General features: G+C 42.4%; 1 protein-coding gene across 1 annotated transcript in view; it reads right to left on the bottom strand.

The window, feature by feature from the left end:
- Positions 1 to 3,130: 3,130 nt before the first annotated feature.
- The window catches only part of LOC136631927 (IgGFc-binding protein-like), a 71,312-nt gene continuing 54,635 nt past the window's right edge, over positions 3,131 to 19,807 (bottom strand). The window contains exons 28-35 of the mRNA XM_066606420.1: positions 17,538 to 18,118; positions 13,262 to 13,835; positions 12,572 to 13,152; positions 11,893 to 12,463; positions 10,460 to 10,659; positions 8,132 to 8,500; positions 7,568 to 7,857; positions 3,131 to 3,504 (exon numbers count right to left, since the gene is read on the bottom strand). Coding sequence (XP_066462517.1) covers positions 3,495 to 3,504; positions 7,568 to 7,857; positions 8,132 to 8,500; positions 10,460 to 10,659; positions 11,893 to 12,463; positions 12,572 to 13,152; positions 13,262 to 13,835; positions 17,538 to 18,118 — 3,176 coding nt within the window. The 3' untranslated portion in view covers positions 3,131 to 3,494. The remainder of the gene's footprint in view (positions 3,505 to 7,567; positions 7,858 to 8,131; positions 8,501 to 10,459; positions 10,660 to 11,892; positions 12,464 to 12,571; positions 13,153 to 13,261; positions 13,836 to 17,537; positions 18,119 to 19,807) is intronic.

Genomic DNA, 19,807 nt, shown 5'->3' with positions numbered 1-19,807 from the left:
TGCAATTTGAACACCACAAAACATTGTTGCTTTTCCCATGACTCCCCCATAATCAGGCACACCCACACTGGATGAGCATGCATGTGCATTGCTATTAGTACCACTTGGAATCAGACATAGGAAGAGAAGGGACTTGTGATTTGTATAGCGGCAACTTATTCCTAGCGCTTTCAGGTAATTTGTTTATTACAACAACCCCCCCTCCCATGCCAGCAAGCTGGGTACTCATTTTACAGACCTTGTAAGGATGAAGGGCTAAGTCAATATTGAGCTGGCTACCTACAAAGAATGGACCCGCAACCTTCAGGTCATGAGTGAGAGCTTAGGACTGCATTCTGCTGCCTTAACACTCTGCACCACAAACATGACTCATCCTTGGTTTCTCTTGACAAAAGACATCGGGGTCTGTTGGAAAGCCTCTCAAACACAGTAGATTACACTGGGGAACAATTATGAACAAAATTTTTGTTGACTTCGGTTTTTCAGGTGATTTAGACTAAAATAGGCATGCTAATTTTAAAAAATGCAGTTAGTTTTCTTCTATTACGTCAGGTTATGTTCTCTACAGCTTATCTTAATGCGAATACCCAAGCCTGAGTCGAGTGGAACACTAGTATTCTCTTATTAGTCGAGAGCGAACCTCCCTTGAGTAGGGAGGGGTAGAGGATGATCTTGGCCACCACCAACATGTTATTTGTCTAGGCTATTCAGTTACACATGCGACAGTATGCTGAGGAGTTGTGTGCCGCCCTATATAGTGAACTACCAAAATTCATTTTAATTACACACTTATTTCCTTTCCTTCAGATCATGTCTGCATCTGCTATTTCTCGTTGTAAGTACCTAAAAAGCCTTGATTCCTTTTTGCTATATCTGTGGCAGTTTCACCATTCCCAGTCAAAGGGCAAACATCAGCACATTTGCCAAGCAAGCCTATTTTTCATATTTGAAAGTTAAACTTGGTAATCAAGATGTCTTGTGCCCCTCGCAAGGTGTGCAAGCAGTGTGTCGAGAATGTGGGGAAAGAGAACTTGTGATAGGTTGCCATTTAGTATACCTATGGTTTAGCGAGAGCCAAGAGATCATTCCAGGGACTGTTATTTTTGTATAGTGAGAACTTCAGCATATAACAAGAAAAATATCCTAGTATACCATCAGCTTTACATCCAGTGTCTCATTCAGCTGAAATCCTACTACCCTCTCTTGGAGAATATGATTATGGTGAAGAACCAAGGGACAGCAACGATGAAGATTTTGAAATTGAAGATGACTTAGTTAATAGGGGATTTGATCAGCATGAGCTGAATTATTTGGCACAAGATTTGGGATCAAAAAAGGCTTCAGAACCCCTAGCATCAAGACTGCAGGAGAAAAACTGACTTGAAAAAAGAGCGAAGGTATCCTATTTGCGATGCAAAACTCGAAAAGTGATAGTGGCTTTGTGTATTGCCATAACATACATGGTTTAATGGAGGAATGGGGAAATCCAATCTATAACTCAACTGAATAAGTTACTTGTTGACAGATAGAACATTATATTACCACCTTTTCACATGAAACTGGACCTCATGAAACAGTTTGTTAAAGCTTTGAAAACTGAAGAAGATGTTTTTAGTACCTCATTTTGACATATTCTGGTCTGTTATTTGAAAAGATAAAAGCCAGTGTGTTTGATAGTCCTCAAATTCGGCAACTCATCAAAAATTAACATTTCGCCGAGACAATCTCAAAACTCCATGAGAATACTTGGCTATTGTTCAAAGACCTTGAACAATTATCAAAGACTTTCTTGGAAATAAGCGAGCAAAAAATGTTAACAAATTATCCAGAAACTCTTGGAGAGCTTGGTTGCAACATGAGCATCAAGGTGCATTTTCCGCAAAGCCATTTTGATAACTTCCCGAAAAACCTTGGTCAGTGATGAGCAAGGTGAACAATTCCACCAAGATTTGAAGGTAATGGAAGGACAGTATCAGGGTACTGATGGCTGACTATTGTTGGAGCATCAGACAAGATTCTCCACAGACTGAACACTCCAGGAAAAGCTAGAAGTGTAAATTTTTACCTTAACTGCTATTACTTACACAATTTGAGGTACAAAAACAATATATCCTTTGTATGGACAAGATAACTTTAAATACATATTACATTGAGGTAATTTTTTGATTTTCCTTCAGCTACCTGCATGGTGAGAGGAGGATGCATCTATATGCACTCCTCAGTCAGTAAGTAACGGCCACTTTCTGTGATTGTTTTTAATTCTTGATTTCCCCTTCTGTGATGCATTTATATTAGTGTAGGGACCCACTACAACGCAAGGAACCGTGAAGTGGTTAGTGGGCTCATGTATCTTGGCCAACATCCAACCAATGCCTTGCATTTATTATCTATCATTCACATGCAGTGTGGCATTAAGACTCCAGGGGGAGCCCAGGGTGGCAGTACCATTGTGGTTCACTGATGGATATGCAGGGCAACCCGCCGAATTATCATGGCGTCATTAATAGGTTGCTTGTCAGCATGGTGAACTACATATATCAGAATGGTCTGGCACCCTGTATCCACTATGTGTGGGAGTATATGCCAAGCATCCACCCCCCTCATTATCAGGAGGCAGTGTGAGTGGGTGTTTCATCGGTGCCCTCACAGGTGTTATTGGCTCCTCCATTTGGTAGTCAGCTACCTGCATGGTGAGAGGAGGATGCATCTACATGCACTCCTCAGTCAGTAAGTAACGGCCATTTTCTGTGATTTTCCTTCGTATGTACATTTTGTGTGGTTTTTGAGAAAAATGGAAGGTATCCTGTATCTTAAAAAGTTGACGTGATAGAGAAAAACTGGGATAATTTTTGGATTCAGAAGCCAAAAGTTAAAAAAAAGTGTAAGATAAAAGTCAACGAAAATTGTGTTCCCCATTGCTATATTATCAGCAGGACTCTTGATTTGTCTGGATCTGCTAATAATTGTCTGACTAATTAAGTATTGCTATTAGTAAAGAAACAGACCACATAAATGCAAAAATTCTAAACATTTAAATTAAGCAAAAAGTTTATTGGTAAATTACAAAAATTCAGATTTTTTTTTATTAATTTCAACAATTCGTATCAGTTGGAATTTTATTTTTATCATTATTGATCATAGTATCTGAACATTTGTAATCACTATGTCCAAAAGTAAAAAGTCAGCAATGTAAAGTGCAGCAAATATTTAAGGAACTAATGTCTGTGGCCTTTAGCTAGAAACTATGATGTGTGCAACAAGCAGTCTAGCAATATAGTATATATTGTAAGCAGAATCCTTTACATGTTAGATGATATGAGAGGCTTTGTTCTATGGTTAGATTCTTCTTCCATGCGTTGACCATGTGGTTTCCACAATTCTACATAATGAATGGATCAACATTTTTGGAATGTGAAAAATTAGTTCTTGTTGTTGAATAATCAGAAGTTAAAGCAGCTTCATTTTGCCTTGGACAGAAGTCGGGATGGAACTCCTTACACCAAGCTAATGGAAAGAGGGTGAGAAACAAGAGTTTATTGTATAGTCAAACCTTAGGATCAATGTTGTGCATTAAGCTGAGAACTGAAAATGATGGATGCATGAGATTCGTACTGTAATTTATTGCACTAATATCCTCTTGAGGTGTAGTTTGAAAATCTGTAGCAGCGCCACAACCTACCATGTGCCATGTTATGGCTACCAGTCACAGTCAGAGATGTGCCTTTTCCCTCACCTTCCCCACAGTCATCAGCATCTTCCTGATCCACGTGTTCTATGCGACAGATGTCCTTTGGCTGCTGCGTCTTCCCATAGGGCAAATATGCATGCTCTATCTACCTTTTAAAGGGCTAGAGTGTGCATCCAGATTTCATGCCCCAGCCTTTCCCAGTCATTCCCGGGGTATTTAGCACATGTTCCCCACTACATGTTGCCTGGGCAATAGGTTTTTAGTGTTTCTGTGAAAGTGTATCTGTGTTCTGATTACCCAGCTTTCCTGAACTGTGCCTGTCGTGACCTCAGCTCATTATATTAACCATGCTTTGCCTTTAAGCTGCCTGTCCTGACATTATATGCTACATTAAATAACACCATTGAAAATCGTTCCTCAAAAAACAACCCTCATACAGCTATGTTGATGGATAAATAAAGGAACTATAATCCTTTAACCCCTTGAGTGGCACGCCCGGAAAAGTTCGGTGACGAGCTCCACTGCTCATAGCAACATAGCCCGGAAGATTTCCGTGCTATGTATCACTATGGGAGCTGCAGAGCACAATGCCACAAGCTGTGACAGTGTGCTCTGCCTGCACAGACCCACAGAGAACAAAGCAAGGGCTTTGAAAAACCAGCAGAAGATATTGCCGACATGTCGGCAATGTCCTGCTTTGTTTACAGGTTGCCATAGAGACCATCGGCTTGTCAGAAGCAAGCCATGGTCTCTGTGGCAGGGAGAGCTGGTGCTTGGCTGTGAGAGGACAGCTAGGTACTAGCTCTTACAGCAGAGATCAGAGAAAACCTCCGATCTCTGCTGTGTTAACCCTTTACATGCTGCAGTCTATGTGACTGCAGCATGTAAAGGGCTGTCACTGCAGCATGTAAAGGGCTGTCACCATCGGACCCCCGGAATGTGATCAGGGGTCCTGATGGGTCCCTGTGGAAGTCCCCTAAAGGGACAAAAAAAAATAAAAAATTTTAAAAAAAATTAAAAAAAAAAAGGAAAAAAAATTATTAAAAAAATAAAAAAAACACTTGTCTCCCTTTACTTTGTAAAAAATCAAAAATACAATCACACATGTGGTATCCATGCGTCGTAATGACCCAGAGAAGGAAGTTAATACATTATTTAACCCCTTAATGACATGGCCCCTTTTTTCTTTTTTCCCCATTTCTTTTTTTCCTCCCCCCTGTTTAAAAAATCACAACTTGTCCCGCAAAAAACAAGCCCTTATATGGCCATGTCAATGGAAAAATGAAAAAGTTATGGCTCTTGAGACGCAACTGCAAAACTAGTTGAAATTCAATGATTAGACCATTTTAAAAAACCTGCCCTGGTGGGCACGACAGGGTGGTAGGAAACCTGCCACTCAAGGGGTTAAAGGGGGAAGGAATAAACGAAAATGGAAAAATGAAAAAAAAAAAAAGCTTGGTCACTAAGGGGTTAACTGCAGCTCTGCTTGTTCTGATTGCCTACTGTGTAGAAACAAGTCCACTATAAGCTCACAAGGTAGTCAACAGGCAGAGCTTTTTTCCATCAGTGTGTGATACCTGTAAACATGCAGACAGTACCTCTAAGGCCTAATGCCTATGGCCGTGACGGACTCCGCCAGTGGAAAACCGCAGCGGAGTCTGTCACGGTGCCCCCTTCCCCCCCAAAGACCCCATACTCACCTCCCGATCTACTGTGCAAGTCCCGCATAAAGCACTGGCGAGCATATGCAGTACAGCACATGATACGCCGGCAGTGTCATATGTCGCAGCCGGCGGTGGGCAGGGAAGCGTATTCACGCTATACTTCCGCTGTGCTACAGTGGAAGTATAGCATGACGCCCGGCTTCCATTGACTACAATGGAAGCCGGCCGTGCGTATTCCCGCGGCAAATAGGACATGCGGCAGGTTATTTCACGCTGCGGAATTCGGTGGTGGAATTCCGCAGGGTGAACATTGCACTATTAGGTTCAATAGAACCTAATAACTGCGGTGTAACGCACGTATTTCAGCCGCGTTTCACGTGGCGGAAATCTGTCCGTGGGCATTAGCCCTAAGATTGTAATAATATTCTATTATTGTATATTGCACCTAGGGTGGTAAATGGTTCTTATGAAATCATCTCAAGATGTTGCAGTAGTTAGAGGGTTAACAAAAGTCAGACAGCTTTGCAGACAGAACAACTGGATTCCCTCTGTAAAACAAGCTGGCTGGTGATTTCCCAAGTCTCACGTAAATGTCAGGTTATAAAAGAGTCCGCACCCAGAATCCAGTGCAGAAGAAAGCTGAAGATAAATGTAACTGGTCCTGTTGTTTCCCATGCTTGGGGGTGATGTGAGGCCTACTACTGAGTAAAGGAGCAAAGATAAGCCTAAGTTGAAGCTGATTACTGTTACCCCAATGCCTGGGGGCTCAGATGTTTATATTTCTGTGATCCAATTTGCCGATGATACAAAGCTAGGAGGGATAGCTAACACTAGGGAGGAGAGAGAGACAGTATTAAAAAAAAAACTTGAAAGGCTTGAACAGTGGGCGGAGACTAACAGAATGGTATTCGACAAGGAGAAATGCAAAGTCCTACATCTGGGCAAGAAAAATGAAAAAAGCACATACAGAATGAGAGGAATTGGAATAAGCAGCAGCACATGTGAAAAAGACTTGAGTATACTAATAGATCATAGACTGAACATGAGTCAATAATGTGATGTAGCAGCCAAAAAGGCAAACACAATTCTGGGATGTATTAAGAGAAGAATAGAGTCTAGATCACGTGAGGTCATTATCCCCCTCTACTCTTTCTTAGTCAGATCTCATCTGGAATACTGTGTGAAGTTCTGGGCACCCCACTTAAAAAAAAAGACATAGACAAACTTGAGCAAGTTCAGAGAGGAGTTACCACAATGGTGAGCAGTCTGCAAATCATATCCTATGAGGAACGGTTAAAGGATCTGAGAATGTTTAGCTTGCAAAAAGAAAGCTGAGAGGAGACTTAATAGCGGTCTTCCAATATCTGAAGGGTCATCATGGTGTAGAGGGATCAGTCCTATTCTAATCTGCACAAGGAAAGACTAAAAGCAAAGGGATGAAACTGAAAGGGAGGAGACACAAATCAGATATTAGACAGTGAGGGAGATCAATGAGTACAACAGGTTGCCATGGGAGGTGGTGAGTTCACCTTCAATGGAAGTGTTTAAACAAAAACTGGACACATATCTGTCTGTGATGATTTTGTAAATCCTGCACTGCAGGAAGTTGGACCAGATGACCCTGTAGGTCCCTTCAAGCTCTATCATTCTATGATTTAAATGAGAAGTCCCGCTGATGTAAGGGTCCCTATTCTAAAGAAGCTGACAACTCCAGGGCAGCCTGCTTAGACAACAGTTAATGTCTAGGAAGTGAACTGCAGTATTATGAGAGGTAAGCCACCATGAGCAAGAGACTGTGTGAAGAATAAAGTTGCCTCTGTGATGACAGATGAATGTAAATGCCAAGCTTATTCGACAAGTAAAGCATGAGTTAACCTTCCTCTCATCTCCCATTTGGGGTTCGGACTACAACATAACATCACATTCAGAGGACAGTACAGCCCACTGCACTACCACCATCACCCCACTACTTGAACTGTGGCAACTGCTTTGGTAGAGAAACATTTGATTCAACCACCATAGGGCAGAAAGTCAGCTGTCTAAAAACCTTATATCTATTTAGAGTCATCAGAATAACAATAATATAATTAGAAGTCACTAGTTTCTCGGGTATGTTGCACACGCATGAGGACATATGGACCTCAATGATGGAGATCCTGGACAACTTCCTTAAATTTATTTAAACTATTACAATTTCAATGTAAGCAATTCTCACCATGGGCTCAAGTGTTTTGCAATCCAAGAGCGAATTGTAGAGGAGATGTCTGATGAGACTTCACCCGTCTTTAGGCGGAGATCATCATTGCTGTCTCTGTTGAAATTTCCACAAGGTCCACAAATCTTTCCGGATAGCTTCTCCTTAGCAGTTATCTGTATTCCACCACTCTTGCTGAACTTCACAGTTATCTCGTTGTACAGCTCTATAGTTGTTTCAGACTGGGATATCTGGATCTTCACAGAACCATTTCCAAGATCTCTTGAGGCTTCCAGCTCCCAACCATTAATCTAGAATAAATAGAGAAAATTACTTATTTTCATTAAAAAGTCTAAAAACTAAAACTGCACTAAATTATATGCCTTCAGTCTACAATCCACTGAAAAAACATTCATAGACCGCTTCTGTTCTAAGATGTCTGGAAACTCCTTAGTCCCTTTCTCATCCCCATCAAAACTGGATCATGAGATGCAAATCAGGTCAAGCAGATGCAAATCTTAATTCATAAAGAAAACAAGAACATTTTCAGTCTCAACATTCAGAAGACGTCCATTACAATCTCACCCAGATCTGCTGACCATTCACAGATATAAGTCCTTGGGATGTGAAGATTTGCACAGCTATTCCATCTCTTGATTCACTACACTTCTTTGTCCCGATGACTACCATGAACTGGACTTCTGCGTCTTCACTGCAAGATGATGACATCACATACGACCCATCCATGGGGAATAGTCCAGAGACTCCATCAAAAGTAATGAAGTTACGGTTTGCTCTTAAGATACATTGAGATGCCAATGGCTGACAGCTGCGCACTCCTTCTCTTACTTGGCATATCTCATTTTTAGCACAACCTAAGTTTACGCAGGACAGACTTCCTGACTGGCATGTGCAGCGCTGGACACAATCTTCTGTAACCACAGTTTCACCATTCTGAAACATAATAATTTGAACATTAGAGAGTTTTTAGTTTTCAGAAGCGCTAAAAAGGGAACTTTGGGAATTTTTGTTGTATAATCCATAATATCCATTAAAATGTCGAATGTCTCTGTTATATATACATATATAAACCTAAACATAAAACCACAATGATAATTCCTAAAGTATCGCATCACAGCTATAAGATTAAATGGCACTTCAGAGTAGTCTACAGAGGGTGGAAAAAAATATGGAAACACTCTATGAAATGCATGCGTTAAGACATATGGGATTATAAATCATATTTCAATAAGACATGTAGAGACCGATTTTAAGTGGAGGTAATATGGCACAGATGCTGCTCTTGCAGCTGTGAATATCTGCCCGAACAACAAGGTTCCATTGGTCAGGGGTTTGCACTCAGCTGTTGTTACCAGCTAGGGCTATCAAAACTACCCAGAGCAGGGCAAGAGGTGAAGTAAACACAAATTTGGCAGGAAAGCTCTCAGCCAAACAGGAGTCAAAATGGCAGCTCAATGCTAATGAATAAAATCCCATACATTTCATACAGTGCTTCCACATTTTTGTCCATCTCCTATATTACCTATGCCTTAATGAAAAGTAGACTCCTTATGTTAAGACCTGGTATTGCAAGTTTTAAATGAATGAATTAATGAGGTATGACACACAAATTTATTTTACAAAAACAGAGTTAACATGATGGTCAGATATAATGAAATGCCTAGTATAGATCCTTCTTAGGCCCCTGGACTCTATCTGTGTTGCTTTTGCTTCAGTACCAATTGAACCTTAGTAGATCTGAGATAGACTGTTGACTAGGGAGAGCGGAGTATCTATGGGGAGTGAAAAAGTTGCAGTCACTTTTGGGATCTGCTGCCTGAAAGAGCCCAAAGGCCCTTCTTCCACATAAGACGGCACAAGCATTATAAAATGCACATTGTCGGTGGGAGGCCAGTAACAGATTTTGCATTGAGGCCCAGGAGCATCATGACTTTAACTAAGGCCATTTTGCCTTGATGAAGGACCGTGTGAGGTCCAAACACTTGAATTAACACCATTTATTTTTGTTAGCCATTAAAAGGTATTATATGTACAAGATTACTTGGTTTCTCTGGCTGGGAACAATCACGCTTTGCTCTACTGGCTAACATGGTACCAAACCATTTTTTCATTTTGACTTTAACTAGGATTATGCTTAATTTAAGACTGTGGTGGTTAGTCAATGTATCCCTAAATGCTAGTTGTTTAGACATGATTCACACGATTAGTTTAGGTCAAAGCTGGATAGGCAACGTACTGATGTCAGAGAAGGTGGAGGAGCAGTTTGGTGGCTCTTAAGGCACGTTCACATTGGTGCAGTAGGCTCCGCTTGGAGCTTCTGGTGCAAATCTGGAATAAATTCCCAGCTGACATAGTTGGGCAGCGTGCCAGAAGCCAGGTGGACCTGAATATAGTTAACTGTCCAGCTGGATCCAGCACTTCCAGTATTTTTGTTGCTCACCTCTGAAGACTGAGCTGAACAAGAGAAATACAGATGCTATTCTGACAGGGGCCTAAACTACAATATTCTCAATTTCAGGCTACAATATTACTGTAGTACCAAGCTGTTCTAAAATTATGTCTAGGTGCAGAACCTCTTTAAAGATGTTCACTAGTATATGCGATTACATTATGATCAGCATTACTTCATATCTCCAATAATCACAAGTATGAAGGCACATAGGCCACCAATTGTGCAGGATACTTCTAATATTTAAAGATGTGTTGTACCTTGCACAGCTGGAAAACATATTTTGAGCGTTCAACTCCAGTTTATCGCGTATTACATCATTGTGCGTGTATTCAAACCTATTTTTTTTCTAAGGCTTCTCATCCATAAATCTCCATATATTGTACTATTTGATCATTGTAAAACATGAGAAAAGTTGCTTATCTCCCAAGATCTTGGCCTACCTTCATATATCTCCCTCTAAGGTTACATCCACACTTTTCCGCTGTAACACATGTCTCGCCATCAAACATATATCCGATGTCACATTCACAACCCTCATAGCATTTGTCACTACAAGTGCTTTCAACCAGGAGAGTATTACACGTGGATTTGCAGGTCTTGACACATACTTCATAGTGGCTGTTGGCTGGACATGATTGGGCTGCGGGGAAATGAAAACACAATATTATCACAGAGCTATAATAGATGGAGAACACACTGGTGCATGGATGCTACCACTTTCAAAGAGATGTTAGTACATAAAATTCAAATGTAGGATAGACCCTGTTCAAACTTGCACCTTTTATGGTCGTCAACTGCGGTCAGTGGTGATTTTCCTCACCTCTACCTCCCACCGGTCACAGCTGTACGTATTTCCTGGATCTTCTGTGTGGCAAACACTGCAATATCCTTTTTGCTGATTCCTTTGCCTGTAGGGCATACATACGCTGCCTGCCTTTTGAAGAAAGTGTGTGTTCACCCAGATTTGCCATGCTCAGCCTACCGAGATGCTTCTAGGTCATTTAAAACTTCCTTCCTGGAGGTTGCTTGGGCAATAGGTTCCAAATAGTTCTGTGAAGGTGTAGCTATATTCTGCTTGAGTTCCAGTTTGACCTTGCCTTTGTACAAAGCAATCCCAAACTTTGCCTGTTCCAATCTTAGTCTATTATCTGACAAAATCTTGCCTGATTGTCGCCTGTCCTGATCTCCAGCTTATTATACTGATTACGTCCTTGTCTGTCTCTCTGGTCCCTTTTAACCCACCCGGGTCAACTGTCATTGCACTGAGATAATGCATGTGGAATCAACCTGTGGGTTCAATGCAGTCAAGACCAGATCCGTCAAAAAGGGGTTAATGGATGATAAGTAGGGGATCCTTTAGAGGAGCCCTCAGGAGTAGCCGAAACCCAGATCAGTCCGTGACACAGAGGGTCCACACCCCCTGCTGTACAGTGTCATTTCTGTGCATAACAGAACCCACAAACTAGCTCCAGATCTGATGTAAAAAAAAGATAAAACTGGCGACCAAATGACTTATACTGAGGTCCATCCAGTTCCTTTGTTGTGTCTGTTGTTTGGACACAAGGAACAGAGCTCCATTCAGCACTATTCTTCCCATCACATCTGACAGAATCTGTAATGGCAGCTCTGAAGCTCCATTGCTAGTCTGCTTTATGGTTCCTGTAGTACTTTGCAAAGCAAATAAAATGTGCCATATGTGTCCCATCTTAAATTATAATGAACCCTAGGATTTTCTATAGGCTAAAAATCATAATAGTGTACAGTGACTTCAACCACAAAAATAATCTTAAAATAGGAAAAAATGCTTAAAAGTTTGAGCCCACAAGCCCAGTCAACATAATTAAGAAACTACTCAGCAGCAAGAATGACTTACAGCAGTTCATAATAGTCCTCCAGGGCTTAATATTGGCTCCTTTCTCTTGGCACAATGCAGTGTAGGCTTGTAGGCTGACACACAGATTCTCCTTAGTACTACTTCCAGCACAAGCATCAAATACACAGCTCTTGACATATCTTTCTGGAGGCACCAATTCATGGCAGTCCTTAAATGGACCTTGAGGATCTGCAATCATTCCACATTTGGTGGGAGAACTGGCTTCAGCCGTTGCAGCTTCACTACAAGCAGGACATTGACTACCAGAACATCCTCTGCATGTTGATCCATCTCTGCTCGCTGTCCAGGACTCAGCAAACAATGCCATATCAGTGACAATGGTGCTATTTGGAAGACGGATATCATCACTAGGATCCTTATTGAAATTGCCACATAAGCCTTCAGTTAGTCCAGCATATGAGCTAGGGACCCAGACTGAAACATAGTATTGTCCATCGAATAACACCCTAAAGCCATGTATGGTCTGAACAATCACATTGTTTCCTTCCTGGTTTACCCAGCATTCCCCTGTTGGTGATCTACAAGGGACATTATACTGTTCTCGGTTGACCTAAAATTTAAAGGAAAACATTTTTTAAATGTAAATCAATATATTTTATGAGACAATTCAAAGAAGATCAAAAGTTAGCCATATCAAAGGTGCATTGGTCTCTCTAACCTCAATGCTCCAAGATCTTCCTCTCTTCAAATGGATGATGTGATCTGCTATGATCACTTTGACTGATTTGGTGACGGCTACATTTCCATATGGCTCATTTTCCACTATCACTACAAAGGTGATTTTATCTGTTTCCAACTTGACAAGGATGTAGCTACAGGTGCCCTGCATATCATAGTTGAGTCGATCAAAGTTGATATAGTGTGGATCTCCCCAAGCAATACATTGGCCAAGCTCTTTAGCATGGCAAGCACGAATACCATCAACCACTTTGCACTCTTCATTGATGCCACAAGTATTGGCCTCGCAGGTTGTGATGCTATGGTTCCCACATATACATTTCTTCTGGCACAGACCATCAAGGAAGAATTCTTGACCCAATTTATAATACGCATTGCCGAAAACACAGCCACATTCTGCAGGAGGCACACAGTCTTGTCCACTGCGTATGAAACCATTGTTACAGTAGCATGCTTCTGTAGGGGTCTTTTCACACACTAGTGGAGATGTGCGTTCATAGCAGGTGGAAGGACATCCATTACCGGAGAGCTCATAATGACTGTTACTGGGGCAATTCCACTCTGTAGAAAGAAAATGATGATAGAATTCATGAAATATGATCCATTATGTAAACTGTTACCAAAAAACCCCAACAAACCAAAAATGAGCCCAAACTGAAAGGAGACTCACCACAGAAAGATGGCGTTCTCCATTCTTTTACTTGGGAACCATTTCTTTGACATTCAGAAACATAAGTAGAAATAATGTCACAGACCCTAGATTGATGTCCCTTGTATGCACATGCATCTGATAGACAGTTGCTAAAGAAGGGAATAGGATCAATAGCCTGATGGCATTGAGTAAAGGGTCCATCAGATTTGATGAGAAGGCCACAGTACTTGTCACTCTTATATGGTTCCTTATCAGCCTCACTGCATTTGGGACAGTCAGAACATCCTTCTGTACACCCTTCCACATCTCCCACCTTCCAGTGTAATCCAAATTCTTCTGCACTTTCCAATATTCTGTTGTCAGCAGTTGTGAAATCATCAGAGGGATCTCCATTGTTGTTACCACACAAACCATTGACGGCTCCTCTGTAGGTGCTGGGCATAACCACAAACACGTTGTTCCAACCATCACGCATCACATTAAGCTCATGGTCAGTTTTCACAACCACTTTATTTCCTGAAGAGTAGGCACTGATCAGATTTCTTCCTTCATTAGAGAGATAGTAAGGTAATTCTGTGAGGAGTCCATCAACCTGAAGCAAAAATAAGGCACTTATATTAAAACACATGTAATAACATTGGGTCACATTCATTTAGACTGGGGTCTCTAAGCTAGTGTTCCTATGACAAATGTATAAAGGCAATGCAAGTCTCTTAATACATTTGTCTTATCTGGTGGCACCTCCATGCAACAGATAAAAACCTATGGATGAAAACAAAGCTAGGAGGGATAGCTAATACTCGGGAAGAAAGAATATTCAAAAAGATCTAGAAAATCTTGAGCAGTGGGCGACGACTAACAGAATGGTATTTATAAAGGAGGAATGCAAAGTCCTAGATCTGGGCAAGAAAAATGATAAAAGCACATACAGAATGGGAGTGTTAAGGTTATGCATCTGGGACCTGTTGTTCTACAGGCTTCTTTGTGCATACCTTCACAGGTAGGGGTTAATTGAGCTGGCTGGGTGTGGTATTCTCCACCAGCCAATTCCCCTTATCTGCTGCAGATAAATACCAGAAAGCTCTTGTGAGAGATTGCTGGTCATGTTAGTTCTTCACGTTAATCCCACTCGGAGCTGGTGTTTGCATGCTTGCCTGTAGTGTCCCTCTCTCCTCCCCTGAAGATGGTCTGGACACCTGCTGTTCCTCCCCTTCTTGCGGTTTCTGGGGTGAGTGCATTGTGTAGTTTGTGGTACGCTGACAACACAGGTGCAGGCGGCCCACAGGTTTTTCCTTATCCCTTGGCAGGTGCGTGTCTGATGTCCTATGTGTGTGTCAGATGGGTGATGCCTGACACTGTTTCCTATGTCAGCACAGTGGCCGACTCTCTATTCCCCTGGTGTGAGGACACTTGGACTGGCTATTGTTGACCATCTGTATGCATGTGAGCTCTGGATGGGGTTCTTGTTATATGTTGTATGCATATCCATGTATGTTGTTGTGAAAAGCGACGTGTGTGGTATATCTGTGCAGGTGACCAGACATGTGCTTTATGTGCAGTCCTGTTCTGTTTACAGTGTGTGTGTGTGAACAGTGTTGTGTCAAACGTGTGTTTAGCGCATCTTCTCCAGGTTCCTGATTAGGGATAGCTAGGTCCCAGATGAAGACAGTGGGTCCGACCTTATCGGGACGATTACCCCGCTTTTAGGCAGGGGTTCTCCACTTTCCCTGGTTAGTAAGGGACAGGGATCCCCCCCATCTTTGCCTGGAGAGGTGATCTTTGTAAATACTATGTGGCTGTTTGAGGTTTTAAATAGGACATGTTTGCGTCCACGCAGAGGTGTGGCGCTTTAGTGTGCCAAGCAGACGCAAAAGGGAGGAATTGGGCTAAGCAGCAGAACATCTAAAAAAGACTTTGGTATAATAATAGATCACAGACTGAACATGAGTCAACAGTGAGATGCAGTAGCGAAAAAGGCAAACACAATTCTTGGATGTATTAAGAGAAGCATAGAGTCTACATCATGTGAGGTAATTATCCACCTCTACGCTTTCTTAGTCAGACCTCATCTGAAATACTGTATCCAGTTCTGGGCACCTCACTTTAAAAAAGACAGACAAACTTGAGCAAGTTCAGAGAAGAGTTACCAAGATGGTGAATGGTCTGCAAATCATGTTCCATGAGGAACGATTAAAGGATCTGGGAATGATTAGCTTGCAGAAGAGAAGGCTGAGAGGAGACTTAAAGAGGTTGTCTCGAGGAAGCAGTGAAATTTGTTTTTTGCCCAGTCCCCCTAATTAAGCGTACATTACTAAGCCCCCTGTAAATGACTTTTCTAGCTGGTTTGTACTTACAGTTCCAGCGTTTCAGCAACTTATAAAAAGTTTCCCCAAGATGGCCGCCGGCTCTTTTCCCGTCGCTTGCTGTAGCCCGACGTGCGTGCTCCCGAGACGCTACCAGCTGTGTCTCCCTGACAACCAGACGCCCCGCAGCCGCCGACCGGACCCCGGGATTGAAAACGGCCGACCAGTCACCCACCGCCAGGCAGCATGTAACCGGCACTAGGCCCCGGCTCCCCCGCACTACGCCCCGGCTCCCCAGCGGTAGACCCCGGGGCCCAGCGGTAGGCTCCGGGGCCCAGTGGTAGGCCCCGGCTCCCCAGCGGTAGGCCCCGGGGCCCAGCGGTAGGCTCCGGGGCCACAGCAGTAGGCTCTGGGGCCACAGCGGTAGGCTCCGGGGCCACAGCGGCAGTCAGTCACGCGTCACCCCCATCAGTCCGTCACCCATCACTTACCTGGGCGGCTGGGCTGGGCTGGGCGGCTCAGCTGGGCGGCTTCTCGGCACGGCTGAGCGGCTCTGCACCTTCCTCTAAGAGAGGATGGTAGCAGAATGGCCGCTACAGCGCGCTCCCGAGAAGATACAGCTCGTCTGCGCATGCGCAGAAGAGCTGTAGCGGCGAGCAAACTGAAGCGGCTCGTGCTCAGAGCAGAAGACCGGACTGCGCAAGCGCGTCTAAAAAAGCGAATTTAGACGGAACCATGGAGACGAGGACGCTAGCAACGGAGCAGGTAAGTGAATAACTTCTGTATGGCTCATAATTAATGCACGATGTATATTACAAAGTGCATTAATATGGCCATACAGAAGTGTATAACCCCACTTGATTTCACGAGGCAACCCCTTTAATAGCTGTCTACAAATATCTGAAGGGCTGTCACGGTGCAGAGGGATCAGCCCTATTCTCATTTGACAAGGAAAGACTAGAAGCAATGGGATGAAAGTGAAAGGGAGGAGACACAAATTAGATATTAGAAAAAACTTTCTGACAGTGAGTGTGATCAATGTCAAACATAGGCTGGACACATATCTGTGTATTTTGGATAATTTAGTGAATCCTGCACTGAGCAGGGGGTTGGACCAGATGACTCTGGAGGTACTTTCCAACTCTACCATTCTATGATTCTATGCCATCTATGAGCTGGTGTAGGTTTAGGCTGTAATTTATGTTAGTTTTTGGTGTACATTACAGCAAATCTATAAATTTGTAAAGCCGTGCCCGTTAACACTAGACCTCACCCAATTTTTAAAAAAGTGTTGGGGCCTGACATATTAGTCCAGAAAACTGGCATACAAAACCTCAAAGACATGCCAAATAACCAATTATCTATCTATATTACAAAATTCAATTTCGACTCAAGAAGAAGCTTTATTGACAGAACCAAATTAATGTTAGCCTATCTATCTATCTATCTATCTATCTATCTATCTATCTATCTATCTATCTATCTATCTATCTATCTATCTATCTATCTCCTATCTATCTATCTCCTATCTATCTATCTATCTATCTATCTATCTATCTATCTATCTATCTATCTATCTATCTATCTATCTATCTCATATCTATCTATCTATCTATCTATCTATCTATCTATCTATCTATCTCATATCTATCTATCTATCTATCTATCTATCTATCTATCTCATATCTATCTATCTATCTCATATCTATCTATCTATCTATCTATCTAATATCTATCTATCTATCTATCTCATATCTATCTATCTCATATCTATCTAACTATCTCATATCTATCTATCTATCTCAAATCTATCTATCCATCTATCTATCTCATATCTATCTATCTATCTATCTATCTATCTATCTATCTATCTATCTATCTATCTATCTATCTCCTATCTATCTGCCTGCCTGCCTACTTCTAGGAGCAGTAGTATTAGTTATCCCTATAAAGCTCTGTGTTTTTTCCAACCTTCCGCCTGGACTCCTTACCTGGATCTGTTGTGGGTGCTGCTTGCTCATGATTATGGTTGTGTTGTGGACCGTGAAGGACACGGCTTTGTTACCCAGGCGGTCATTCTCTACTGTAATTGTGAAATCCGCCAAGGATGAGTCATTGGATGTCTTTTTCGCCAGATGGTGCTCACAGCTACTCATGTACGTAAACATTCTTCCGTCAAATGTCTGATAATGGGAAGTCCCAGAAAGGACACATGTGGAATAATATGAGGGATGGCAGCCATGTCTCCCGTTGACCACCGTGCACATCTCACCGTCTTTACAGCTCACTTCTTGACACTTAACCATTCCGAGTATTGGGTCACACTTGCAGATCTCGGTGCATTTCTCATTGGTCCAGGACTCATTAGGCTCATAATCTCTGCCCTTGTATTGACATCCACAGTTGGAGATAGACACGCATTCGCCACCGCTGAGGACCATGCCGGTGTTGCACTCACAAGTTTCTACGCAGGGCTTTGTGCAATTTGTTGGGGCATTTCTGTCAAAACAGCTGGCCGGACATGCGTTGCCACAGGCATTATAATGGCTATTCTTATCCTTGCACACCTTAGCTGAAATACAAGATAGAACATTTCATTGATAGAAGGACAATGTTGCATATAGCGTGCAAAGAATTAAAGGGGGTCAGAAACGCTATATTTTCTCCTTAGGGAGAACACCTAGACGGTGAGTGAGGAGACACAAAGGCCATTTATGCTCGTCTGGGTAATATGCAAATAAAGGAGATGGAATAATACCTCCACAGTGCCACCTATTGGAAGGCAGCATTCCTTCAAGCCAAAATCAGACTCTATACAAGCCTTGTAACAATTACTGGGAATTAAAAGCAAAGCCAGACTCCATATACAGACAGCTGTTTCAGGGTATTTGCCCTTTATCAGTGTCAAAGTCATAAATGGCCTTTTGAGTCTCCTCACTCACCGTCTAGGTGCTCTCCCTAAGGAAAAAAGATAGTGTTTCTGACCCCCATCCCAGGCCTCTCACTAGCAAAGCCAGACTCCTACTTCACACTGATGAAGGGCAAATACCATGAAACAGCTGTCTGTACATGGAGTCTGGCTTTGCTTTTAATTCCCAGACATTGTTACAAGGCTTGTATAAAGAGTCTGACTGTGGCTTGAAGGAATGCTGCCTTCGAATAGGTGGCACTGTGGAGGTATTATTCATCTCCCTTATTAAGGATTCAAGGAACACTCTGGGAAAAACAGGTTTATGTCTGGTGGACAATCTGAGGGGCCAGAGAATGACATAGGAATTTGTGTCATTCCTGCTCCTTCAGGTCCTGCACTAAATATAATGCAGTCTATCAGCTGGTAGTATCTTATTTATTAGAGATATTAATTTTCTTTTTCTAAAGGCTTTCATGGTGGCAGCATTTAAAAGACACACACATCCGTCTGAATTATCTATATAGAGGTAGCCATACTGGAGACATAGGCATCCTTCCATATGGTCTGTATAGGGGTGGCCATATCTAAGACACATACATCCTTCTGCATTGCCTGTAAAGGGATGAGTAGTACATTGAAGACCCACTTATCCTTCTGTATTATCTGTATACAGGGTGGATATACTGCATGCACATACATCCTTATGTATTGTCTACATAGTGTAGTAGCGCAGTACACAGGAGGGCCTGTAGAGGGCCAGAGACAGGTCTTCTATTGCGAGGGTTGACCAAAGGGTGGAGCAGGAACAAGATAAAAGGCCAGTTCCTACCAGCAGAGAGGGAGTGAGAACCAGCGCAGCAGAGTGAGGTGCTGCAGGCTGGTGGCCTGAAAAGGCTAGAGGTTGACAGGGTGACACCCCTAATCTCAAACAACCAGGTGGGGTGCTTACATGGACTGATGGACTTTATTCTATGAAGGAGTGCATATTGGGACTCTATGTCCGCTATTTTTGTTCATGCTGTGAATAAATGCTGGCAGGCGCCAGTCTTAAAGAGAAACCACGTTTTATGAAGTGTTTCTGTACGTGTGGTGGCCATTCCGGTCAAGTAATCAGCGATCCCGCAGGCAAGAGTACCCCCCTTGCCACAATAGGTATAGCCATTTTGGAAATCCACATATTCTTTGGTATTGCATGTATAGGGGCGGTCATATTGGAGACAGACATAGTACATCCTAATGTATTGCATGTGTAGGGACAGCGGTATTCGAGGCAGACCCATTCTTCTGTATTGCCTGTATAGGAGTGACCATATTAGAGATATATACGTCCTTCTGAATTTCCTGTATATG

Source organism: Eleutherodactylus coqui, chromosome 6, assembly GCF_035609145.1.
Source record: "Eleutherodactylus coqui strain aEleCoq1 chromosome 6, aEleCoq1.hap1, whole genome shotgun sequence".
In the NCBI taxonomy this organism is placed as follows: Eukaryota; Metazoa; Chordata; class Amphibia; order Anura; family Eleutherodactylidae; genus Eleutherodactylus; species Eleutherodactylus coqui.
Note: the sequence above shows the minus strand (reverse complement) of the source record. Positions and strands in the feature narration are given on the sequence as shown.